A 26,736-nucleotide genomic window follows, 5' to 3' on the forward strand; every position below is an offset into this window, starting at 1 on the left:
AGATGCCACAGAAAAACCTTTAGGTCATAGGCAAAAGACCTTTATCATAGGGCAGTGCCCAGTATGAGCCTTGTCTATTTGCCTGAATTCTTATGGCCTCCAAGGCCCCCTTGAGATGACAGGATGGGCTCAGATCAGCGCCTCTGCCTATACTGGGCTACATTATAGGAGAAGAGCCCAGATCTTAGGAACCTAAGATATAATGGACGGGAAGTAGACCTGCCCTTAGCTACAGAGAGACACTGTCTCCGGGCCTATGGTTATATACAAATACCTTAGAAAAGATAATCCAAAGCAAAAAACCAAAAAAACCTTCAGGAGACAGGAGACATAGTGTTTTTTACTTTTTTTTACTTTTCTGCTTTTTAGAGAGAAGGCAGAAATGAAGTTCTTTCAGATATTGGGCGGCCAGTCCTGGTGGGGTTAGCAGCCTATGTTTACATGGAACTTTCTGTCTTGTTTTAAAAAACGATTGTGGAAAATCCATCTCCTGTTGCCCATCCTGGGATTGGAGTAGACTTCCTGTGTATCTCGACTTTGCTGGCCCAAGGAGGCTCCCTGGGAGGAAATGGCCATTAGGAAACGAAGCAGAGTGCATAGCCGCTGATGTAAAACGCAAACAACGGTGACCAGGGGCCGGCCAACTTCAGAAGTCAGGCGACAGAGCAGAACTCATTCTGCTCTGGGAGAGGCCTCGTGGGAGCCAGCTGGGCCTCTGTACTGGCTGCTATGGGTTCTCTGGGCTTCCAGAAAGCCCCTCACCCCGATAGCTAAGTCCATCCCACTGTTGCTCACCCCAGTGGGTGAGTCACAGGGGGCTGTGGGGGTGCATCCATAGCTGTCATCAAGGTGGGGGGTGCCAGTCCGAAGACAGCTCATGACCTTTGGAGTTTAGGGGGATATTTTTAGACAGCAGGCGCAATTGCTGCTGCTGCTGCCACCGCCTCCTCCTCTTCTTCTTCCTCTTCTTCCTTTTCCTCCTCTTCCTCTTCTTCCTTTTCCTCCTCCTCCTCCTCCTCCTCCTCCTCCTCCTCCTCCTCCTCCTCTCCTCCTCTCCTCCTCTCCTCCTCCTCCTTCTCTCCTCCTCCTCCTCCTCCTCCTCCTCCTCCTCCTCCTCCTCCTCCTCCTCTTCCCCCTCCTCCCCCCTAGTCCTGGGTTGAACTCAGGGCTTGAGCCCTGTCCTTGGGCTTTCTGAAGGCTAGAGCTTTACCACTTGAGCCACAGCACCACTTCTAGCTTTTTTTACGTATGTGGTACTGAGGAATTGAACCCAGGTCATCATACATGCTAGGCAAGCACTCTACCATTAGGCTAACTTCCCAGCCCCATCACGCTTGCTTCTTTTGTACCCGTTCACCGGTTTACATACTGGCCCCTTAATGAAGAGGCAGTGCAGAGCGTGCTCAGTTAACTGGAGACAGGAGCCTTCCCTCCCTGCCCTGGGAGTCCATGCAGCAGATCCGGTGTTTGTCCAGCACCAGAGGAAGCAGGGGGGAAGGGGTGGGAGCCTGAGCTGGACTGTGGGGTGGGGAGAGCCAGCTTCCCACTGTACTTGGGGTGTTTGTGTGTAAGCTGTAGAGAAGGCAGCAAGCACAGACTCTGGCTGGGACTGTAGCTCCAAAGGGGGCTGGAAAATGTCTGGGCCCCAGTGGTAACCTGGAATGGCAGGAAAAGACAAAGAGATGTGATGGAGAAGGAAAAAACAGGGTCTGCTTGGTAATTCTGGGGTTTAAAAACCATCAGCAAGATTATAGGCTTACCAGTCTCCCTCCAGCCTCCTCTAGAAGTGCTGGGTCTTCTCTTGCTGTAATTATAGCTCCCTACCCCCCAAAATAATTCTCCTACTCTGTAATCTGGAACCTACTGCTCTCAGGGCCTGCTTTCCCCAGTCCAGTCTCAGATCCACTCAGAACGGCTGTATTCATTCACTCATTCCCACGACAAGCATTTATTGAGTGCCTACTGGGTACGCCTAACTAGGACATTGTTCTTGAGAAGTTTACCTTTCAGTGGGAAATTCAGAAAGCAAACGAACGAGCAACTTCTAATAGTGATAAATGAAGAAGGTTGTGGGCTTCTCCAGGCTGGTGTGTGTTTTGTGTGTTTGTAGTATGAGGCTGAGGGCATGCAGGTCTCAAGGCAGGTAAGAGTGGGAGGTTTCTACCACAGGACCAGAGCACCAGTTCTCTGGGTGGTGCTAAAGTATGACAGTGTCTGTGATGTAAGATGTTTTAGGCTGAGGGAACACACGGTCAGACATGAAGTTTAACAGGATCCCTCAGGGTGACTGGCCTCCCTCAGATAGGAGGCCAGAGAAGAAGGTGATTTGGCCAGCCTGGCAGCAGGGAGGGGAAGGACAGATCTGAGATGCCCCTTGAAGGGCAAGGGGCTGCATTGGTGGACTGGAAGGAAGGACAAGGGAAAGGCCAGGAATACTGATGTCAGCTGGTGCTGGTGGCTCACGTCTGTAATCCTAGCTACTCAGGAGGCTGAGATCTGAGGATCATGATTCAAAGCCAGGTTCAAAGCCAGCTTAGGCATTAAAGTCTGTGAGACTCATCTCCAATTAACTGCCAGAAAAATACAAGTGGCACGGTAGCTCAAGTGGTAGAGCTGTATCCTTGAGCTGAAGAGCTCAGGGACAATGCCCAGGCCCAGAGTTCAAGCCCCATGACCAATATATATATATATAATATATGTATATTATATATATATATGATGTACATGGACCTGTTCGTGGGGAGACAGCCCTTAACAGACCAAATCTCACAACTGCCCCAACCAATCCTTGCCCTGTGGACTTTACCCCACAGGCCAAAGGAAATGGATCCTCCCTCCTCCCTGAGTAGAGGCCTTTAGACTTTTTTTTTTTTTGCCAGTCCTAGGCTTGAGCTCAGGGCCTGAGCACTGTTCTTGGACTTCCTCAAGGCTAGAGCTCTACCACATGAGCCTCAGCACCACTTCCAGCTTTTTTTCTATGTATGTGGTACCAAGGAATTGAACTCCAGTCTTTGTACATGCTAGGCAAGCACTCTACCACTAGGCCAAACTCCCCGCGCCCACTCCCCCTGTTTTTGTTTTTGTTTTTGTTTTTTAACAGTCCTGGGGCTTAATCTCAGGGCTTGAGCACTATCTTTGAGCTTTCTCAAGGCTAGAGCGGTACCATTTGAGCCACAGCACCACTTCTGGCTTTTTCTATGTAGGTGGTACTGAGGAATCTGACCTAGGTCTTTTTGCGCATGCTAGGCAAGCACCCTATCACTAGGCTAAACTCCCGGCCTACCTTTAGAGCTTTGGAAAGATGCTTTGTGGTAGGCGGCCTCCCTCTGCATTCACACTGCAGGCACTATGGTCTCTGGGTCCAGTTTTGATGGTGAAGACCAGCGGTGGGCATGGGCAGAGTGATATCCACTTATGGAAACCATCCCCACCTTCTTAGAAGGTGGTGAGGCATCTGTGATCCTGTATCTTTGACCTGGTCCCCTACTGCTCTCCAGGGCCCCCCTTCACTATACTCAGGCACACGGACAGGGCCCTAGCAAGCTCTTCCTCCTGGCAGGGCCTGAGCCAGTCCTTGGAGTGTGCGTCCAGAGCATCTAAACTGAGGACTTACTCATCCAGCCTGGGCCTTGAAAACACTTCACCCACTTTCTCCCCCAGTGCCCAGCACTGACGTCTGTGGAAGAGGCCGAGATGCCAGGATGCTTGGTCTCCAGACCACAAGTGGCCTGAGGAGGCTGGCATGGCCTGAAGGTAGAGTCTGTTCATTTGGATTAGCTTCCAAAGGCAGGGGGAGGAAGCCCTGGGGAGGGCGAAGGAGGGCTAGCAGGCCTTGCCCCCATCTCAGCTGTTCAGAGGCAGGGTGGCTCGCTGACTCCCCATAAGGAAAAAGGCCACATTTGTTTCTCCCAAGGACAGAACTCAAAGGGTCGAGTTTTACCTTAAGGGAAATGAATGTGGAAGACTGGCGGGGACCGGGAGGACCCAGAGCTGTTGGGGCCAAAGGAAGCTGTGTGACTGCAGCTTTGTGTGCCACAGTGGTGCCCAGCGTGCCTTTGGGCCCATTCCTAGACTTTCTCCTGGAGCTGTTTGTTAAACAAAACATTGCCTGTTGCAGGGTGAAAATAGGTAAGCCCTGCATTGCATTTCAGCACTGAAGGCCTTAGAGTTAGACATAGCAGGGTTCAAATCATGACCCAGACCTTCCCTAGCTGTGTGTCGCCGGGCTCCTTCACCTCCATCCTGAGTGTCATTTAGGGACACCTCCTAGGTGGTAGAAAGTGGCAGCGAGAGCTGTCACATGGCAAGCTGTCCCCCAGGATGACCCACTCCAGGACATGGGGCTGCTTCTGTGTTCTGTGTGCGGAGATATGCTGCTCAAAATGCAGTCTGTGGCGCAGCATCTAGGGCGCTGTCAAGGCACTTGATGGTGAGGCTGTCTCAGCCCTGACTCACTCACTGGGCCAGGAATGAGTTAAACAAAGATGTTTCAGGGTGTCTGGCTATGCAGTCTGATCACCTGATAAATAACACTAAGGCTGCAATGACAAATCCATTTCTGACTGAAAACAGAGATGCACAGAGAAGAGGCTTCCTGTGGTACCCGGGTGAGAACCAGGCCTTAGTCCCACATTCTTCCTCATACCTGAGCTGTCCTCCAGTGAGGTGGGGTGATAAGTAACAGTGAGCTCCTCTGTCCCCATCACTAGCCTAAGCAGGAGGATGCTTAGTTTCTAGTCACACTCCCTGGCCAAATGTGAATCAGTGTTTTCTTTCTCCTCTTTTTTTTTTTTTTTTGCCAGTCCTGGGGCTTGGACTCAGGGCTAGACACTGTCCTCAGACTTTCCTCAAGGCTTGCGATCTACCACTGGAGCCACAGCACCACTTCCAGCCTTTTCTGTGTATATGGTACCAAGGAGTCAAATCCAAGGCTTCATGCATGCTAGACAAGCACTCTACCACTAGACCACGCTCCCGGCCCCTCTCCCTTCCCTTTTAAAGTGGGGTGAATCTTAGCCAAGAAAATAAGGTCTTGTGTTTTCTTTTTTGTGCCTCCATCTCTTAGGTAACTAGGATTACAGGTATTTAATACCATGTTCTTACTGGAAAGCGAGCTCGTTATTTATTTATTTATTTATTTATTTATTTATTTATTTATTTATTTATTGTCGCTTGTAGGCTAGAACTCAGTGTCTGGGAGCTGTCCCTGAACCTCTTTGTGTTTAAAGCTAGCGCTCTACACTTGAGCTACAAATTTTGAGTACTTAATTGGAGATAAGAGTCTTATGGGGACTTTCTGCCCAGGCTGGCATTGAACCATGATCTTTAGATCTCAGCCTCCTGAGTAGCTAGGATTGCAGGCAAGAGTCACCAGTGCCCGGTGAAGGGAGGTCTTTAAAGGTCACTTGGGCAAAAAGGTTAAGACAGAAAAATAAACCGAGTTTATGGAGCCTCTTTTGCTAGTCTATATAAAAGAATTTTTGCAGGAGCCACAGGAAGAAAGCTGAAAGCAGGAGGTGACTGGCAGTGTCACCAATGTCACCTGGTAACGTTTCTGAGCTCTTAACCTCTGGTGTGAAGGATGAATTTGCAGGGTAAACAGTTGGGAGTAGGTAAAGACAGCTTCCACCTGAGAGCTGGTCAGTGCTGTTGCTTAAGAGAAAGCCTTGTTTCTTCCTGAAAGAGACATTGTAGCAGCTGTTCACAGCTAGCTGATCCCTGGGGGTCAGAGGTAACTTACTTCCTTCCTTCCTTCCTTCCTTCCTTCCTTCCTTCCTTCCTTCCTTCCTTCCTTCCTCCTCTTTGCCATTCCTGGGGCTTGATCTCAGGACCTAGACACTGGCCCTGAGCTTTCTTTCTTTCTCTCTTTCTCTCTTTCCCTCCCTTCCTCCCTCTCCCCCCCCCTCTCTCGCCAGTCATGGGGCTTGAACTCCGGTCCTGAGCACTGTCCTTGGGCTTTCCTCAAGGCCAGTGTTCTACATCTTGAGCCATAGCACCACTTCCGGCTTTTTTCAGTGTATATGATACTGAGGAATCAAATCCAGAGTGTCTTGCATGCTAGGCAAGCACTCTACCACTTAGCCAAACTCCTGGCTCCTCCCTGAGCTTCTTTTGCTCAAGGCTAGTACTCAAACCACGTGAGCCACAGTGCCACTTCTGGCTTTTTCTGTTTATGTGGTACTTAGGAATGGAACCCAGGACTTCATGCATGCTAGGCAAGCACGCTATCACTAAACTACACTCCAAGCCCTCAATGATAACTTCCTGTAACACTGGCTTCAGGGGGAAAGTTTCAGGGTCTTCTTAGATGCTTTGAACAGATTAAAACTATTGTAAACAAGAGAACATTTCTGATAAAGCACTGTACCTAATGTTTACTAAATTTATATTTTTGCAAGATATTATACAAAGAAGTTTATTTGCTTTTATTTAATTTAGTGACTGAAAACCTGTTTTATACAGGAAGACTAAAAGGCTAAAGAGGTACATGGTTTGCTAAAAAAGGCCACTTAGCTAACTAGGAACCAGAACTGGCTTTGAACCCAGGTCCTTTACCCACACCCAGCTCAAGCTCTGGATCACTGTCTGTGTCCTGCTGGGGCATGCTGCAGAGATGCACTGAGCTGGAAATTATTAGCTCAAGTTTGGTATAAAAGAATAGCTATATTGCCTGCACTAGGGTGTTTGAATTTCTTTAAACATGGTTTTAGGTTTTAGGTTTTTAAGATCCATATTTATTAGAGGTTAAGCAATAGTGAGTATCCCTTTCTGTTTTGGGGGGGTCAGTTGGTTAGTTTGTACTCAGGGCCTGGAAACTATTCCCAGACTCTTTTGATCAAGGCTAGTACTCTATTACTTTGAATCAAAGTGCCACTTCCGGTTTAATCTCACAGCCTTTCCAGCCTGGGCTGGCTTTGAACCACCATCTTCAGATCTCAGCCTTGTGAAAAGCTATGATTACAAGTGTGAGCCACCAGCACCTGGCAATTTTACCATTTTCCTATGGCAGATTCTTGAGTGTTGTCAGTGTTACTTTTTTGTTGTTGTTGCAGTTACCTGTAAATTTAACCTTACCCTACTTTTACCCGCCACCTAGTGGCAAATGCTGAAATTGTAGGCATAGTGTCCAGAAGGAAATCATTACCCACTAGAAAAGCTGGCTTTGAAAACATACACTTAGAAATTAACCACATAGTGACAATACCACAGATTCTGTTCTCAAACCACAATTCAACAAGGACTACAAATGGGTGAGAAAGAAAGCTTGCTTTCCTCCTGTTTTCCTATGTGTGGTGAAGAGACGTAAAGTTTTCATTTTTCATTTAGGGCCTGAAATAGAACCTTGGGAAATATCCCATCGTTTTATTTGTTCATTCCTAAAACTTGGAGATGGAAGGTATCGGGACCTCCTGAGCTTCTTTGTGCCTGTTCCTTTCTCCACTTTTTAGATGGTCTCCTGTACATTATTAGTAGATTTCTATTATTCATTCAGTTTCCTGATGCATTGTCTGAATTTCTCCATCAGTGATATGCAAGGATTGGACTTGATACTGATATATATATATATATATCCATATATATATATATATATATATATATATATATATATATATATATATAGAAGCCACAAAGGCAAAAGGGATAAGTGTCTACTGATGGAATATTATATGAAAGGGAAAACATTTCAAGGTAACTGGGCTCTTCTAGGCCTGCCTCAGATCCCTCTGTATCAGCAGAATGGAGCTGTCTCTGCATAAGGCTAGCTTTGTGCCCTTCCCCATACCCTCCTGTCCCCACCCCCCATTTCCTTCAGAAGTCTAGAAAGCCCCCTTGTCTTGAGTCCCCACCCTCTCCCCTCCCCACGACTCTAGCTGAAAGACAGTACACATAGCCAAGACTTTGACCTTCACCTTGGCCCCTGACTTACTTAGTGAAAAAGACTTCTTATCCTCCCCTCTCTCAGTTATGTTTTTTTTTGGTGGGGGGGCTGCTAGAGTTAGGAATTCAATGAAGATATAAATAGAATGTGGTCTATAAATAATAGTTCTCCAAAGTATCTGGAGTCATGAATACTGGCCAGGCAGCAGGGGGTCACAAATCACCAAGGCCTGGGTGGTAAGGGACAATTGTTCAGTCACTGTTGATGTCTCTTGGGATGCTTCCATCTTCTCAATGAGGCCTAGAGAAGCCACTCCTGGGGCTGGGGAAACACCCTCCTTACCATCATTCTCACATCCATCTACCTGTCTACCTCTGCAAACACCCTCCTCACTGCTGTCCTCATACCCATCTATCTACCTGTCAACCTTCTTAGTGAACAGACAATGCACAGCAAAGCTGAGTATCCCTGCTTGGTCTCTAGCTGGCCTTTATCACAGCGGTGTGCAAGATGGGAACGTCCAGAAACTACCTCTGAGCTGCTGTTTCTTTTATCTGTGGTCACATGGAGAGAGAGAGAGAGAGGGAGGGAGGGAGGGAGGGAGGGAGGGAGGGAGGGAGGGAGGGAGAGAAGAAGGGAGGGAGGGAGAGAGAGAGAGGGAGAGAGAGAGAGAGGAGACAGTGTACTAGTCCTAGAGCTTGAACTCAGGGCTTTGGTCACTGTCCCTGAGCATTTTTTTTTCCTCAGGGCTGACATGCTACCTCTTGAGCCACAGATCCACTTTCAGTTTTCTAATGGTCAATTGGAGATATGAGTGTAATGGGTTTTCCTGCCAGGGCTGGCTTTGAACCAAGATCCTTAGATCTCAGCCTCCTGAGTATCTAGGATTATAGGTATGAGCCACCATTGCCCAGCCGTCTCAAGGATGGGCAGTGGGCCTTGGACACATTTTGCTCAAGGCTAGTGCTCTATCACTTGAGCCACAGAATCACTTTTGGGTTTTTCTGTGTATGTGGTACCAAGGAATCAAACCCAGGGCTTTGTGCATGCCAGGCGAGCACTCTACCACTAGGCCACACTTCTGGCCCCCATCGCAAGGATTTTTAGAAGCGGAAATTTGGAAGAAATAGGCAACCTCCTGGAACTTGGGGCCTGATTACTTGGGCTCAAGTCTCCATCCTGCCCCATTACTAGCTGTCCTGCCTGGGGCAAGCTACTTAACTTGTCCATGCTCATTGGTCTTGCTGAATGGGGAGTGACATGAGTCTACATTGTTGGGCTATTGGGAGAGAAAAGTGAGTTAATATTTGCCAAGTTCTGAGTCTAGTCCCTGGTTTACACTAAACCTGAATGCTTATTAGATAAGGAAACCCCTCAGTACATCTCCTGTGCTTGGCTGTTCCTGAAAGGTAGCAGAGATGATAGAGCAGGCCCCAGACCTGCCGATCTTGCAGTCTGCAGAGGTAATTCAATGACATTTTGTGCAGACTCTTTCTAAGCCACAGAATGCCACGCAAGTGGTTCTTCTCACCTCCCAGGGTGCTGGTTTGGCAGACGGTGATGTGGGCTCCCACGCTTATTATCCCTGTTCATCATCTCTGTCCTGCACACACTGCATTTTGTGATGCCTAGGAGAAATGCCAGAGCTAAGGAGGCTTCCCCCCCACCCCGCTTCTTTTTATTCCTCAGTTTTGAGGTTTGAACTCAGGGCCTAGCACTTGGTAAACAAGCGCTCTACCACTTGAACCATGCCTCCATTCTTTTTTTAGGTCTCAAACAAGTAACCGGAGCAGCAAGGTAAAGAAGGCCCAGAGCTAGCAGTCAGGTTTGGCTCTGGGCCTAGGCTGCCATGGCCTCTGTGTGTGGTGGTGGTGGTGGTGGTGGTAAATGAATCCTCATTCTCTCCCAGTCTCCTTCTGTTCTAATTTAGAGGTGTCCGGACGGATTCTGTGAATCTTTATTTGTAACCAGTACCCTCAAAATATCTCTGGGTGAAGAAACCCAGAGACACCCACTTTCTTGAGAACAGTGCTCACCCCTATATTTCAGTCATCTATATAAAATCTCCCCCCGCCCCAGCATAAGACAATGAAAATGTGTGGTGTGTCATCTCACATCGTTTCTGTGGACCAGGAATTCAAACACTGCTTAGCTTTATGGTTTTACTCAGCTTCTCTCCTGAGGTGGGAGTTGGGATTTTCTCTGAGGGGCACTGGGGCATCATTTTGCAAGATGATGCCCTACAAGGCTGGCTAATTTGGTACTGGCTGTGGAGAGACCTCAGTTCTGTGGCACTCAGTCCTCTCCATGGGGTTGTCCTGCCTAGCATCCTCATCCCTTTTCCTGAGGGCAGCTCCCCTCGGGGAGGAGCTGAGGCTGCCAGGCTGAATGGGGCCCTTTATTTCTGGTTCCTAACAGGAGGGCAAGCCACTGCCCTCCACACCCACCACACCCACACCACGCAGTGTGGAGCCCAGACAGTGTGGCCCTGGTGCTGCTCTCGGAGTTAACCTGGTTCTGGAGGGTGAGTCTACCCTCACTCCACCCCAGCCTCCCCATGAGGACAGCCTCTGTATGTATGTATGAATGAGACACCCACTACGGCCATACCACCCTGAACGCGCCCGATCTTATCTGATCTCAGAAGCTAAGCATGGTCGGGCCTGGTTAGTACTTGGATGGGAGACACCCAGACTGAGGTTCTGGACTCACCATCTGCCTCCTGTGGGCCAGGCCTAGGAGTGACATATGCTAGGATTTGAAGGCAAGGTTCTGGGCAGCAGGCAGTGGGCACACAGCTAGGTATGCTTGCAGTGATGGGAGATGAGCACCAGGGAGAGGAGAGGAGCCAAGTCCTGCTAGATTAGATTGTATTCTCAGAGCCTGGGCTATAGCTGAAAGCTTTAAACAAGAATTACATTTAATAATATTATTCTTCCAGGTGCCAGTGGCTCATACCTGTAATCCTAGCTACTCAGGAGGCTGAGATCTGAGGACTGAGGTTTGAAGCTAGCTCTGGCAGAAAATCCCCCGTGAGACTCTATATCTTCAAGTAACCATTCGAAAACCAGAAGTAGTGCTATGGCTCAAGTGGTAGAACACTAGCTAGACTTGAGCAAGGGCCCAGGCCCCGAGTTCCCCCATAACTAACAGAAAAGAAAAAAGAAAGAATTTTATCCTCATTGCTGAGAAGAAGACTAGAAACAGGACTAGGACAAGCAGGAAATAAAGACTTTCCTAGGCTGAACTGAGTGTGGTGATGCACTTTTGTAGTCCCAGCTATCTGTAAGACTAGGACTGAAGTCATTGGAGCCTCAGGATTTGAAGCAGCCTGACCAATGTAGCAGAACTTCCCTTACAAAAGAAAAAGAAACAATAAAAGTCACCCTAGGACTCTCAGGAACCTGTTCCATGCTTCTTGTAGCTACTCTATCCTGTCACCCCATTGGGTGAGTGACAAGAATGATGCCCAGGAAGCAGAACACAGGTGTTCCCAGAACACAGGCATGTCACACCTGCCTCTCAGGCCTGCAGTTCACACCTGAACCACTGCCTTAGCTGGATGGTGTGGCTTTCCGTTTTCTGTGTTGGGGTTTTTGTTTGTTTGTTCATTTCTTCTCTTAAGCCTAGCAGTGGATACTGAGTGTGGGAACCTCTAGGCCAGTGTTGAGAGGCAATTTTTCCTTGGTACTCCATGCTGCAGCTATAAGAGTTATAATTCTATTTTATTTTAAATGGGATCTAACTTTAACCCAGGCTGCCTTGATCTTCCTGCTGACTCTTCCTCACTGCTGGGATTATAGTCATGCATCACCATTCCTAGCAGAGAGTTATGGCATTGCTTTGGGGAGACCCAGTAGATTTCTGCAAGTTTGTTTCCCTGAGTATGTGGAAAGGGGTGGCAAGAAGTAGAGAGGGGACACTCACCCAAGGCTGCCCCAAGGTGGGGGTGGGGTTTCTGTTCTTTTTCTGTAGTTCAAAGCTTGGTATTGAAGGAGTGACCCTCAGGAGATGTGGGAGCTCAGTGGAGACACAGTGAGTTCATAGGGAGTGGGAGGACTGAGAAAGACTGCAGCTAGGGGTGTGGCAGGACCCTGGAGGCGAAGCCAGGTGAACAGACTGAGTACCTAGGAAATGTTTGTGGTACTTGGTTGCCATATGCCAGCAAGGATGAGACAGGGCCAGATTGTACCTACCACCCCCGGCCTGAAATCATCAGCTAAGAGATACCACTCGTCCAGCAATTATTATGGGCTGGGCCCTCTATGAGGCATTATACACTCGTTCACTTACAGGTCAGTAGCCTCTAAGTTATGCGTGAAGGCCCCTTATTTTGCAGTCTGAGGAGGCAGATACAAATAGGTTTTGACTTGTTCCATGCCATACAATGCCAGTGTGCTAGTCAAGACTCCCCTGAATAGATAGATAGGTAGATGGGTAGGTAAATGTATGCATGCATGCATGCGTGCATGCGTGCGTATGTATATATGTATGTATGTATGTATGTATGTATGTGTGCATGCATGCATGTATATGTGTGTGTATATATGTATGTATGCATGCATGTGTGGATGGGTGGATTGGTTGGTGAGTAGATTGATGGATGGATAAGTGGATTTGTGGATAGGTGTCTTTGAGGAATAAATAACAGCTGGGTGGAGTGCTCACGCCTGTAATCCTAGCTACTTAGGAGGCTGAGATCTGAGGCTTGAGGTTCAAAGCCAGGCTGGGCTCTAAAAAGTCCGTGAGATGCTTATCTCCAATTTACCACCAGAAAACCGGAAGTGGACTATGGCAGGGAGAAGAGAGTTATATGTGCCTTTATAACAATGCATTTATTTTCTTTCTCTCCTCTTTCCTTTCCTTTTTGACATAGGGTCTCGTTGCACTGCACAGGCAGATCTCCAGCTGGGCTCAAGTGACCCTACTGCCTCAGCCTTCTGAGGAGCTGGGACTGTATGTGCATGCACTATGCCCTGCGGACACTCTTATTTTGAAGAGGAGAGGACTAGATCTGTCCAATTAGACCAGAAGAGGGCCCGAGGCTAGCTCCTCATCTCCCCTGGGGCCAGTGCCCTTCTGTTTCCTGGTAAACTTGGACCCCAGCCATCCGTTGAAAATGCACCTAGTTCATGAAGGTCGCTCAGCTCATCGTGGCTGATGCATCCAGGTGTGCTGTCTGCTTCTGCAGTCTTTGATGGGCATGGAGCCCTCTTACTACCAAGGACTCTGCAGATGCTGCTTGCCTGTGTGCTAGCTCTTCTTTTCTCCCCTCACACAGATACAACTCAAAGACACTCACGGCTTTTGAGGGTCTGAGCTTCAATGACTGTCTGGATTTGGTGCCAGGGTTACTTTTCAGTCACATGCTTAACCACCACTCCTCCCCCTGCGCCCCTCCCCCCACAGCTAGAAAGCCCAGCTCAGACACTTAACAGCTGTGTGACTTTGCACACTCTTCAACCTCTCTGAGCTGCTATCTCTGCTGGATGGAACAGGCCTGGGCCAAGTACTTGCCTCAGGGTTATTACAAGGATTAAGCATGAAATCTGACAAGCTCTGGTGTAAGTAGAGTGCAGTAAAGGCCATAGTTGCTCTTAGCACTCATTGCCCCTTCTCAGGGCCACAGTGCTGCAGGCTAGACAGGACTTCAGCCCAGGTTTCTTTTTCTTTTTCTTGTTTGTCAGTCATGGAGCTTGAACTCTGGGCCTGGGCCTTGTCCTTGAGCTATTTTGCTGAAGGCCAGTGTCCTGTCACTTTGAGCCACAACCCTACTTCCAGTTTTCTGGTAATTCATTGGACATAAGAGTCTCATGGACTTTCCTGCCCCAGCTGACTTTGAGCCAAGATCCTCAGGCCTCTGCCTCCTGAATAGCTAGGATTATGGAATGTCAGCCTGGCTCAGCCCAGGACCTCTACCAGGGCCTCCTGCTCCGTATTTGTCCTACCATCCCAGCCTGGCCCTGGTGGCACGAAGAAGGTACTGTACTTCATGCCTGAATACTGCCAGGCCTGCGTTCTTCTCAGCCTTAAGGAACAAGTTAAGCCCTGTGTCATCTGCCTTGCTGATACTTTCTGGGGCAGCATCTGCTGGGCTTTGAAGAGAGAGAGAGAGGCAGCAGCCAGCCCTGCCATAAAGGGGCAGCAGAACATTTACAAGCAGTCTTTAATGCCCTGTGGTCTGGGCTTCCTTAATGGGGATTTTCCTCCACCCCCCCCACTCCCCCCCCCCCCCCCCGCCCCACTTCCCTTTAACACGGTTTCGGGCTCCGCTTTCCAAATGTGGTTTGGATTTCTCACAGAGGAATCGAGACTGTAGAACTCCTTCCAGGCTTCCCTGCCCACGCCCCTTTTGGGTGACTGTGCCAAAACCAGAGCAAAGGAAGAAAGGGTGGCTCCTATGGCCATGTCAGCGGGGAAGGGGGCAGCTCCGGTGGGAAAGCAGCCTGAGCCAAAACCTCCGACCTGGCGCCAGAGCCACAGGCAGTCCCACCTAGGTGTGGGGAGGGTGTGGGAGATGTCACCTCAGAGGCTTGGTGGCCTGGCTTGCAGAGGCATCGGGGCCCCTGCCCCTGGTGCCAGCATGCCTGCCTCCACGTCCCTTGCTTCTCTGAACTCTTGTGCCCACGGAGGCTGACATGTTTACCTGTCGTGTTTGTTTGCTTGCTTACTTGCTTGTTCTTTTACTTCTTGTCTTGTACTTTTACTTCTGTCTCTGCCACTGGACTACAGCAACATCTGCCTCTTTAGGGGTCGATGCAAGGCTCAAGCAGAGGTGTGGCCAGCTTTGAGGTGGGGGCAGGGAAAGGGCCCCGTGGGCTCCCTGTGTCTTCTGTAATTACCCCTAGACTGTTAGTGTCATTGGCTCTGGGCTTCCTCCAGTGCAGAGGAACACCTGGAAAGTCCAGCCCAGAGCCACCCTTCCTACTGTCGGTTTTGTGAGATACCTCCTCAAACCTGCTGTTGCTTTCTATCCGGTGTCTGTCTCCTGCCCCCCACACCCATGACTGTACACAAAGTTGTCCCCAAGCCAAAACAAAGGAGACCAAGAAATAAGAGATAACAAGTCTGTGACAGTATTCCCCCCCCCAAAATGGCAAGAGTCTCTATTGTTTTTAGGAAAACAGTTTTTATCTCCTTCTTAGAGGAGCACACAGCAGAGCTGTCTGCTTCATGACAGTTTGCACAGTGCTATCTGCAGGGTTGGGAATGCCCTCTGACTCCTGGAAACTGAGGAGTTTTGTGGAAGGAAACTGAGGCACCAGCAAGTACATACTGTGCTGTGTCTCCAGCCTGTGCTAAGTGAGCAGACAGGAAGAAAGAACTGCAGACCAAGTGTGCAAAGACACATGGGGACTAAGTTACACATGTTGCCCTGAACATGGGTGTTCTCACTGGCCTAGGCAGGCTGGTGACCCGTCCTGCCGGGACAGGGAAGTCATTCATAGCTACAGCAGCTGCTTTCATGACCCCAGTCCCCCTCAATGGCCTTCTGCCTGCCAGGGCCTGCTTCCTAGCACAAGGAGGGCTCCACTTGAAGGAGTCCACGTAGCCAGAAGCATCCGAGTCAGTGCCCTCAGGAGCAGCCTTTGGGAATAAGAGAGGGTTGTTATATAAACACCCCAGCCTCCATGAGGAGACCTCACCCTCTGTGTTCTGTCACCTCCTGGAGGTCCCTGGTAGGGTCATGCTCAGCTGTCTGTGATCATTCTCTATCCCCTGCCTTATTCTCCCTCACCTGGAGATTGCCTCCCACATGTACCAGACATTAATAATGTTGGCTAGCAGAAGCTCCCAGCTTTCATGGCATCAGCTTAATGGTTGTGAGAGAAAGGGTCAGGGCTGGCCTTCACTGGCCCAGATCAAGTCCCCTTGCCCATACCCAAGACAATCACTGTGAGTCAGGTTCATTAGGCTGAGTCTCAGGTTTACCCATTGCCATGCCAGGGGGTGTGGTTAGCACTACCAGCTCCATAAGGATGGGGAGTGGAGAGGGCTTCTCCAGAGGGCCGCAGGGCAGACTGGGACAATGACAGATGTGATCTATAATTCTCAGTGAGTCTTCATCACACAACACGCCAGGCTGTACAGGCAGGCCCCACCTATGCTATAACACACAGCAGAAAAAAGCCAATGTCAGTGTTATGTACATTCTAAGAAAAGGAAGATTATTCCTAAGTCTAACCAATCCTTAAGGAAAACCTTGTGTAAAAGGGGCATTGGCCCCAGATATGGACAGCCACTATAACAGACACACAAGGACTAATGGATTCAGATTCTAAATTCAGTGCACTAGGCTGAGGCTGTAGCTCAATAGTGGAATGCTTATCTAGCATGTGTAAGGCCCCAGGTTCCATACCCAGTACTGCATGTGTGTGCACATACACATACACACATGAAGTGGCTAAATTGAACAGACTGGAAAAGAAGTATACGTTGATCTGTTTATCACACCAAATCTGAGGCACTGGCATCTCCAGGAACCTTGCCCATACCTCTCTAAGGAGATATCTCAGTCCTCTGGCAAGCAGCCTGAGTGGCATCAGGCTGTGTGAACACTGGGGCGGGCTAGGGCAGCCAGTATCCCTTGGTGTTAGCTCGTACCGCCCTGGAAATAGCCACCCACTTAATCTAGGAATAGGAATTCCTGCCTGGCTGGCAGAAATGAATGCTGATTTCTCAAGGAGGGATGGGCCTGAACACAAAACATAGCATGTGGGTTGGGCCATGCTGGATATTTACTTGTGAGGTCACTGGAGAGCCATGTCCACGTCAGGCATGGATCCTGCCAGAGACTCAGACCCAGTGATTTTGACAACTTGTCCTACACATCCAAGATGGCAGCCTCCAGGGACAGGCCTTGGGCACTCAACCTTGGGCAACTCTTATCCCCTCGGAAAGGTGACCTCTTCCTCTTCTTTCCTTGATGGCGGGGGGGGGGGGGTGCGGGCAGAAGTAGAAGTAGCAGGTGGTAGCCAGTTGAGATGCTGAGAAATAATAGTGAGGGAATTTGAGGATTCCTGTGGCTGCTGTAACCAGAATCAGGGGCTCACAAGCAAATGTCTCTTTTCCAGGCAAGATCCTCTTCCGGAGAAGCCACATCCGGGACGTGGCTGTAAAGAGACTGAAGCCCATCGATGAATACTGCCGGGTAAGAGTGGGTTAGGGGTGGGGTGGGGAGGATTAGGGGAGGAGGTGTGTCCTCTGCCTGAGGGGCTGCCCATTTGTGAGGAGGGAGGCTGCCGGTACAAAGCCTAGCTAAAGCTTGCCATTGTTCTGGCCTGTGGGGTGGGAGTGGGTGTCTCTCAGGGAAGGGTCACCCTGTCTGTGTCACACACACACACACACACACACACACACACACACACACACACACACACAGAACAGCTAATGTCAAAGAGCAAACAGAAGAGCAAGAACAACAGGTTTCACAGAGCTCTGTTATGTCATAGCCCATTTGTCTTTCTGCCTTTTTCCTCTTCCTCTTTTGAGGCACTGGACCTGAAGTGCTGTCTTTTTGGAGTGCTAGCAGTCTGGGACCCTTGGAGTAAGGCTGAGAAGCTGCCTTTCCTTGTCCTTGGCACATGGTCTCTGGACAAGTTATTCAACTTCTCTGAGCCCAGTTTCCTCCCCTGTGAAGAAGGAAGGAGAAAGGTCCTCTCTGTAGAGGGTAGTGATGGGCATGGAGTGGACACTCAGCAGGCACAGTACCTGGCTCAGGGGAGTATTCAATAGATGTTTTATCTATTATTACAAAGCTCAAGCATTTATATTACATAAGTACATTAAAAAGTACTATTAAGAACAAATAAAGGACTAGGGTATTTCAGTAATAGAATGCTTGCCTACAGTGAGTGAAGTCTTGACTTAACTCCTACCATGAGCGAGAAAGAGAGAGAAAAAGAAAGGGGGAGTGAAAGAAGATGAAAAATATAAAATCAAACAAAGATGGGAAATTTAAAAAAGGATTAAATAACTTAATATTTTACTCTTCAAGCCAGTGGTTTTACAGAAATAGAATTTTGTAATTAAGTGAGATAGGATGGTGCATGCTTATAACATCAGCACTTGAGAGGCAGAAGCCAATAGGATCAAGGCTAACCTGGGCTATATACTAAGACCCTGTCTCAGAAAAACCAAGGGCTCTGGATAGGCTCAATGATAAATGATTGTTTAATGTACCTACTGCCCTGGGATCCATCCCTACCACAACAACAACAAAATTGTTTTGTAGCTAAAAAACTTGCTTCTTTTATTTATTTATTTATTTTGAGTGGGGTGGTCATGGGGCTTGAACTCAGCCTGAGCACTGTCCCTGAGCTCTTCAGCTCAAACCCACCACCCTGCCCCTGGGCCTGGGCATTGTTCCTGAGATCTTCAGCTCAAGGCTACTGCCATGTCCTTGAGCCAAGCCCCACTTCCTGTTTTCTAGAGGTTAATTGGAGATAAGAGGCTCTGGTCCTTTTGTGAGCGGGCTGACTTTGAACCTTGGTCCTCAGATCTCAGCCTCCTGAGTAGCTAGGATTACCAACGTGAGCCACTGCTCCCAGCTAAAAAACTTTCTTCTAATTAAACAAAGCTTACTGTGAAATCTGTCTCAAGAATATTTTAGCTGGGGGCCAATGGCTCACATCGGTATTCCTAGCTGCTCAGGAGGCTGAGATCCGAGGATTGTGGTTTGAAGTCAGCTTGGGCAGGAAAGTTTATGAGATTCTTACCTCCAATTAACCAGCCAAAAAGCTGGAAGTAGAGCTGTGGCTCAAATGGTGGAGAGCTAGCGTTGAAAAAAAAAGTTAAGGGACAGTGCCCACGACTGGAACATACCCTCAATCTCACTCTCTGTCTCCATCTCTGTCTCTGTCTCTGTTATCTGTCTGTCTGTCTGTCTGTCTGTCTGTCTCTCTCTCTCTCTCTCTCTCTCTCTCTCTCTCTCTCTCTCTCTCTCACACACACACACACACACACACACACACTCACACTCACACACTCACACATAATATTTTATAATTCTGAATCATTATTCTTAGCCATAAAAGTGGCTAAATCAGAACTGACTTGTTAAATTAACTGGCATTCTTAAGCCTCTGGGAAGACAAGCTCTCCCATTTACCTCCCATTAAACCCAAGTTTGAATTTTGTGTAGGCTATGCTTGGGTCACATGCCTTGTCCTAAAAGGATGCCCTGATGAAGAATTGGATGAATTGCCCTGAACCAGATGTCTCTCTCAATATTCCCTTTTCTCTTTAAAAGCTACTCACTGTTTCTAGTTAAACTGATGGCTGCCGCTTAAGCTTTTATTCCTTTCTCTCAAGTTAAATAGATGGCAAAGCTAATGGAGGCGAGGCAGAGGGCAGGAGTTTCCAGCTGGGATTTATGACACAAATCAACCTAGTCCAGGAGCTGGGGAGCCCAGAGCATCTGCTGGGACTGGGGTGGGTGGGGGAGGCATCTCCTTCACTGGGTGGAAAGGAAACTGATAGTATCTTATCTGGAACTCTGAGCTTTGAACATGGCTCCTGCCTCGGGCTCTGGGGCTTCTGTGTGTGCTGCTGCTAGTTGGGCCTCCTAACCTGATTATATGGGTGGGAGCTATATCTGGGGTGCTGGGCACCAGACAGCCATCAGTAGGCCTGGCATTTACTCTGAGAATGTGGCAGAATGGGGCCTGTACGCACTGACCTTTAATTCTGCTGAACTAGAAAGCTGGGATCTGTGCTCTAATTGTCTGAGAAACCCACTGATCTTGGAAGGGTCAGTGGGGATAAGCCAGCAGTGGTCAGTGATCACTGTTACTTAGCATTATGTTTCACAGCTCTGTGTCGCCGCTCCCCACCCCATCCCCATCTAATATCTGGTTATTAAGCATCACTGCCTACTAACCACCTTTATAACCAGTGTCATTTGATGCCCATTCCATGGCCAGACACTCCTTGTCTGTCCCTATACTTGGACACATGTTGCTCAGAGCTTTTGAGGCCTTTATTTGCAGTTCCTCATATATCCAGCTGAGCTGGGCTGGCCAGTGTCTTCTCTCAGACATACTGGACAGTGTGGGGTTGGGTGGGAAGTTCAAGTGCATCTTGAATTGCAAGGCTGGTTCTGCACTCAGATGTGGAAAGTCTGACCATACACTGGATCCCCCAGACTTGGGGCTCCCTGCACTGGATGACTAGCCCACATCTTGTGGAACTGACACAGTGACAGCTCAGATCTCATTATTCATTTTATATATGTATATGGAGCTGACGTGGTGATCACCATGATCTGGTTACAACGTACCACCTTGGCAATTGTTTTGTGTGACACTTGGGGGCCAGGTATTTATCTAGAAGAGCTCCAAATGCATTTCTTCAACTTTGCAAATCAATTTAATGGGCAACAGGGACACGTGATTATAATCTAATGGTTCTGGGGCCTGATCAAGTTGAAGACTTTGAGCTAATTAGGGAGCATGAGCTGTACTGAGGGAGCTAGATTCAGTATTTCCTACGTGACTCTGTTTACCCTGTTCCTGTGCCAGTGGTGTACGTGTGCGTGTGTGTGTGTGTGTGTGTGTGTGTGTGTGTGTGTGTGTGTGTGCGTGTGTGTGTGAGAGAGAGAGAGAGCAAGAGACAGACAGACAGACAGACAGACAGACAGAAGAGAATGTTCTAGCATGGTCAACTCATGTGTGGCATGTTTAAGGCCTTTATTCATGAGTCTGTTTCCTGGCCTATGTGACTAGATCAAGCTTCCCTCATGGCTGAGCTTGTTTGAATTCTTTTTTTCCCCCGGAGGTGAGGAGTTCAGTTTAGTCAGACAGAGGCCAGAAGTATGAGCATACCCAGAGGCCAGCACTGAAGGGCAGAATACTTCCTGCATCTCTCTTGGACTTGATCGCCTTTATTTATTTATTTGTTTGTTTATTTATTTATTTATTGAGTTTCTAGGTTTTATCTCAGAGTCTTGTAATACTTCCTAGTCAGTTACTCCATCACTGGAGCCACATCCCTGGCCCTGGTTTGGTTTTAAAATATGGTCTGGCTGCCCCCCCATCCCCCCACCCCCCATTCCCCTGTTCCCCCTCTTCCAGGCTAGTTACCTTTTGGATGTTCCTCTTGATTAGCTGAGATTGTAGATATGAATCATCAGGTCCAGCCCTCAAACTCATTCACTATTATATCTATGTCACAGACTGGAAACTAAGGCTTTTATGTGATAGAGATTACTAGTCCCAAGTAGTCTGTATCCCTAGGTGGGAAATTTTTTTTGGGGGGGGGTCAGTCATGGGTTTTGAACTCTGGGTCTGGGCACTGTCCCTGAGCTCTTCAACTCAAGGTTACTGCCCTACCCCTTGAGCCACAGGGCCACTTTCCATTTTCTGGTGGTTAATTGGAGATGAGTTTCATTGTCTTTAGTGCCCAGGCTGGCTTTGAACCTAATCCTCAGATCTCAGCCTCCTGAGTAGCTAGGATTACAGGCGTGAGCCACAGCACCGCCTGCTCTAGATAGAATTTTTCCACACAGATTTTTCCGCAGATGTTCCCCTTAGGGAAGGTGATATTTGTCCTTTGGTCCTCATTCTGAGGACATGCCTAGGCTAGGAGGTGTGGTGCTGAGAGCCTGAGGCAAGGGAAGGCTGACTATTCTTGTGTTTGGAGGAGCCTGGTAGAATCTGGTCAAATCTCTCCTTTTCCCTAATAGATCCAAGAATGGGGTTTCCAAGTCTTTCCTAGCAAGAAAGCTGCCAGCACTCGTGTTCTTCTTAGAGACCCAGCCATAGCTAAGGGCTGAGCCTCTCAGCCTGGCCCTCTGGGCTGCCTCCTAGTGCTGCTTGGGTCTCTCCACAACATCCTGTAGTCTAGTCAGCCTGTTTGCAAACCAACTAGGAATGCAGTTAGCTCATAGTGGCCTCTTGGGAGAAGCTTTGCAGCTGTACTACTACTAGAGAAGCTGACTCCCCCACTATTCTGTGACCCCCCCCAAAAGAGAACTCCATACATACCTCTGCTGTGTGGGACACTAACTTCTAGGTATTCTCTCTACCCCCAAACAAGGAATTCCTCAAGGCCACCCTGTTATCTTCCTCTGGTCATTAGCAAGCAGAAAGCTGGCCCCAAGGAGCGTCTAGCCAGAGTCTACTGATAAGATAGATCACTAGAAGGAAATTACTTCAGAGGTGACCTGCCCTCTTGGCCTCAGCATTCTAGGGTCCCTAGGAAATGGCTTCAGCTGCCACTGGAGTTAGATACTATAACATTAAATAAGAGCTCCTATTTGGTCCTTCCGATTCTGTGATATACAGAAATTCCCCAGTCCCCAGCTTTCCCTGGAAGGATCAGCCTGGCAGACTGGAGGTCATGCCATGGGCTAGACACAGAGGGAGGTGAAGCAGGCTGACTCCAGCTCCCCTCCTGCACCTTGGGGTGGTGGACTTTGTGGAAGGGGGTGGATCTGAGGCAGGAGCATCTGATGAAGTCAGCTCCTCCCGTGCAGTGTGCCCACATGCATCTCCACAGACCAGACTCTCACCCCTTGGTGTGAATGGAGGGCCCGGATACACTCCACAGCCAAACCACACCTGGTGCTGAGAAAATGACCTGGAGTCGGGGGCAGGCGTGGAGACCTTGGGGCAGTGAAGGACTGAAAAGTGATCATTGGCAAGACTGGCCACATCTGTAGTGGTGCTTGGACCTTGCACATCCCCTGCCTGCAGTACCTTCCCATCACAGGCTAGCTGGGCTGGAAAGGGGGTATGTGTGAAACACCTAAGACACCCAGACCCTTCCATGCTGGGAGATGAGGCTAGGCTCATGCTGCCTTCTCCCTGTCCTGTATCCCAGAGCCCTCAGCTGCCCTCACCCGAGTCAAGATCTATAGAAAGACTGTGTTACTCTTGGCATTGATTGCTGGATCAGACAGGCTTAGTGGTCAGGGTGCCACTGGCAGGCTTAGAGCCACAAATCTAGAGCCCATGGAGCTGAAAGGACCATCAGAGCATCTCTGCCCTGGTTCACTGGGCCATGTGTCCTGGATTGTCACAGGGCTGTTGCTGACCTGAAAGGAAAGCTGGATGCACGAGAGCAGCAGGCTGCACAGACATGGGGCTCTGGGCTCCCATATCTGACAGAGGATTCTAGTCCTTACTAGTGTAGTGTGTGGCCTCGGAGAATGACTTAACCTTTTATTTCCTCTGTGAACTTGGTCCCACCCTTCTCTTAAAGTTGCTGTGACGTTTAGACCACTCAGTTCCCCAGGATGTCATTGACATGAATCCATGCTGGTTTAAACGAAGTTTCTGCAGGACTTCTCAGATTCTTTTCTATTCCAATAGGCATGGTGGCCCCCAAGGCCTAGCTGGGGGGTTAGGGGTGATGGGGAACCTTCCAGCTAGGCTATTTGATCCTCAAAGAATTGACAGCCAGGGAGGGTAAGTGAGCTGCCCCGGTCATCCAGCAACTATGTAACGACAGCAACTATATAATGGCAGAACCGGAGCTAGGGTTGGGGGTCCCCTGAGGCCCATTCTGGTGCTTCTCTATTATGTATTACCATTTTCACTTTTTAAAAATGATGGCTAACTGAGGTGCGGTTCAAGTGGCAAAGCACCTGCCTAGCAAACCCTTGTCACACACACACACACACACAATCACACAATGATGGCAACCATAATATTATAACAGTGAACAAGAACAGCATTTACTTGGGCACCGTGCTGGCTCATTGTACCCATCTTAACAGGCAGTAGTTAGCACGGTAGATTCAATGTACAGAACCGAGAGAGGGCAGGCAACACATCCAGTATCACACAGCCTGTGAACAGTGGAACCAGGATTCAATCCCATGTCTGCTTGGCTCAAGTCACTTGTACCATGTGTGTCTTCTAGCTGATCTGAGACCTGGGCCAATGCCACCCTCAAGCCTACTTGATAGCTGGCCCCCACCCTGCCACCTTCGGCACTAGGCTTAGGGTTTCCCAGCTCTAGCAATGACTGTGGGCCCAGCCCAGAAACAGACAGCTCAACAGCAGCTTCCCTTGCCAAGTGGTTTTGGCCAGAACGGGGTCTGGCAGCAGCTCTGAAGGCAGTGGCACTGGGCTGGGAGCCTCTTGTCAGCCTGCAATCAGGAGCCTCCCTGCGCTCCCTATGGGCTCCCTATTAAGTAAAGATGCTGCCACGAAAGGCCTCTTTGTCTGAGGCCCTCATGGCCCACGCGTCTTCTGCCCCCATGCTGCTTTCTGTCCGCATGAAGAGCCCCTCTGTTCACTGTGGTACTGGGGTTTGTGCCCAGGGTAGGGGCAGCACTGAGCCAGGAGTGCAGGCACTGAGGGCCAGCTGAAACCTTACCTGCTCCCTCTTTGCTGCAGAGAGCTCACCCCATCAGGCAGCGACTGCACACAGCCTTGTCCTGCCTCCTGTCATTCCCAGCAACCCTAGCATTCCTCCATTTTCTTCTCTATTTCCCTTTCTGCCATCTGTCTCTGCCTCTTTCGCTCAGTTTTTCTTTTCCCCCTCTTTCTACTCTTCCTGCAGGAGGAAACAGCATACTCCTTATATATTATGTGCCAATGAGCAGCCTTTGGGGCTTACGCCTCCCCCTAGCCTAACCCTACAGCTTAGGTCCTGCCCATCACACCATGTCCTGAGCACGAGGCTTGGATTCTGCCTCTTACCCTATATATGGCTTCACCCTATTGCCTCAGTGTCCCCACCACAAGAGGAGGCAAAGGTCTCTACCCCCAGATTAAATAGGGTGACTCATCAATAGACATGCACTGTTGAGGGCATGTCATGTCTTCCTGATTCCTTGTTGCAGGAGTGCCCAGGTATCGCTGTTGTGGGATGTTTGCAGGGTTCAGGGCCTGGCATGGAGAAGTACTTGGCAGGGGGTACTAGCACACATAATGTTCATTTTTCTTTTCTATTTCCTGGTTGCCCATGGAGATATTGGTGACCCATGGAAACCCCCACTTGTAACTGTGGTCTTGTCACATCGTGTTCCATCTTGCCTGGGCATGGGTTTGGCATGGAGAAGAGTCTCCTGGTACAATGCCCACTGCTGGGTGATAGACTCAAATGGTTTTTTTCTCTTCCCCTGTTCTATAACACTGTTTGTGCAGCATGATCCCACTGTGATCAGATATTGCCCTTCTGAATACCAAAGCTCTATTTGTTTATCCATTATTCACACATTCATTCATTCATTTATCCAACAATGTTAGTGCCAGGTACTCTGCTAGAATCTGAGAACATAATCAACAGAAGAGACTAAAGTTTGTATGTGTCTGTATGTTATGTTCATGTGGTCTTTCCACCAGTGACACAGTGGAGGACTTGTGCTTGGCAGGGAGCCGCTAGGGTATTGTTCTGAAGCAGGGCCTGGTGTAGGGAGGCACAGGCATATGACAGGGTCCCATTTAATGGACCAGGAGTCTTTATCAGCATCTCACACTCCTTTCCTTCTTGACCCTTCCAGTCCTAGGGTTCTTTCTATTTTCTGGCTCTAACTCTAGCTTCTCTTGTCCTTATCTGTCAGCTCTGTTTTGGTAGTGATCTCTCCTGTCTGTTTGGTCCAAGTGATCCTTCTATGTGCTAGTATTTTCCCCTGTACCTACTGGAGGGAGGGGCCCAGGAAGCAGGGCCACAGCCAGGCTCCCTCCACACTTACCATCCCTCTCTTTGGATTGGATCAGGTCCAAGCACCCTTGTAGCCCTGGCTGGGAGGCATGAAGTACAGGCTGCAGCCCCAGCTCTCGCCATCGCCTTGCCCAGGCGTGTGCTAGGCACTTCCTTGCCTTCACTCATGCTGCTTGAATGCTTGCTCCACTCCTCTCTGCTGTCCAAACACTGCAACCCTGCTAGCCTGGTTCATGCCCACCTTCCTCCCTCCCTCCCACCGTCATCCTCTTAGGGCCTAGCAGACTCCATCCTAGCATCCTGGAGTCCTTGCTAATGGTTTGCAGCTTGGCATTAAGCCATTCATGGTGTGGTCAAGATCTAGGGAACATGCTATGGCCCAGCTAGAGTGTGCTGAGTGGGAGATCGGGACCTTGATTGTTGGATTATAAATCCTGGACCTTTTCTCTGGACCCAGAAAATTCCTTCAGGATTCACACCTAGGAGGGTTCAGAGGTTATTGTTTTGTTGCTTGGTTGGCTGTTTTATGGACTGGTTGGTTGAAATTGTTGGCAGAATAGTTGATTGATACTTTTTTTTTTTTTCTGGTTGTGGAGCTTGAATTCTGGGCCTGGGTGCTGTCCCCGAGCTCTTCAGCTCAAGGCTAGTGTTCTACCACTTGAGTCATAGTGCCACTTCTAGTTTTTGCTTTGAACCATGGTACTCAGATCTCAGTCCCCAGAGTAGCTAGGATTACAGGTGTGAGCCACAGGCACCCAGATGGACTGTGTTTTGTTTCATTCTTTTTTTTTTTTTTTGCCAGTCCTACTACTTGAACTCAGGGCCTGGGTATTAGCACTCTACCACTTCACCATTTCCAGTCTTTTTGTATATGTGGTATTGAGGAATCAAACCCAGGGTTTCATGCATGCTACATAAGTACTCTACCATGAAGCCACATTCTCAGACCCTGGACTGTGTTATTTTATGGCACCATCCTTGACCCTTTTCATCTCTGTTGGCTGAGTTGACCTTGTTTAGAGTTTTCCCATCTCAGTTTGCTGTACCTAATATCCCTTCTTCCTGTCTGTTCACAGGCACTGGTCCGGCTACCACCTCACATTTCACAATGTGATGAAGTCTTCCGGTTCTTTGAGACCCGACCTGAGGATGTCAACCCCCCGAAAGAGTGAGTAGTAGCTTGGGCCTCTCCTTCGGAGATATGAGCCGAAGTGGAGGTTGGCTGGGGAGGCCGAGGATGT

At 49.0% G+C, this 26,736-nt stretch overlaps 1 protein-coding gene across 4 annotated transcripts in view; it reads left to right on the forward strand.

Moving 5' to 3' along the window:
* Window positions 1-26,736, forward strand: part of Sh3pxd2a (SH3 and PX domains 2A) — a 184,934-nt gene that overhangs the window by 69,066 nt on the left and 89,132 nt on the right. For all 4 annotated transcript variants that reach the window (XM_090345954.1, XM_090345955.1, XM_090345951.1 and 1 more), the window contains exons 4-5: window positions 16,954-17,030; window positions 26,572-26,663. In XM_090345954.1, coding sequence (XP_090202080.1) covers window positions 16,954-17,030; window positions 26,572-26,663 — 169 coding nt within the window. The remainder of the gene's footprint in view (window positions 1-16,953; window positions 17,031-26,571; window positions 26,664-26,736) is intronic.

The sequence above is a fragment of the Megascapheus bottae genome, chromosome 15 (assembly GCF_031878675.1).
Source record: "Megascapheus bottae isolate mThoBot1 chromosome 15, mThoBot2.hap1, whole genome shotgun sequence".
NCBI lineage: Eukaryota > Metazoa > Chordata > Mammalia > Rodentia > Geomyidae > Megascapheus > Megascapheus bottae.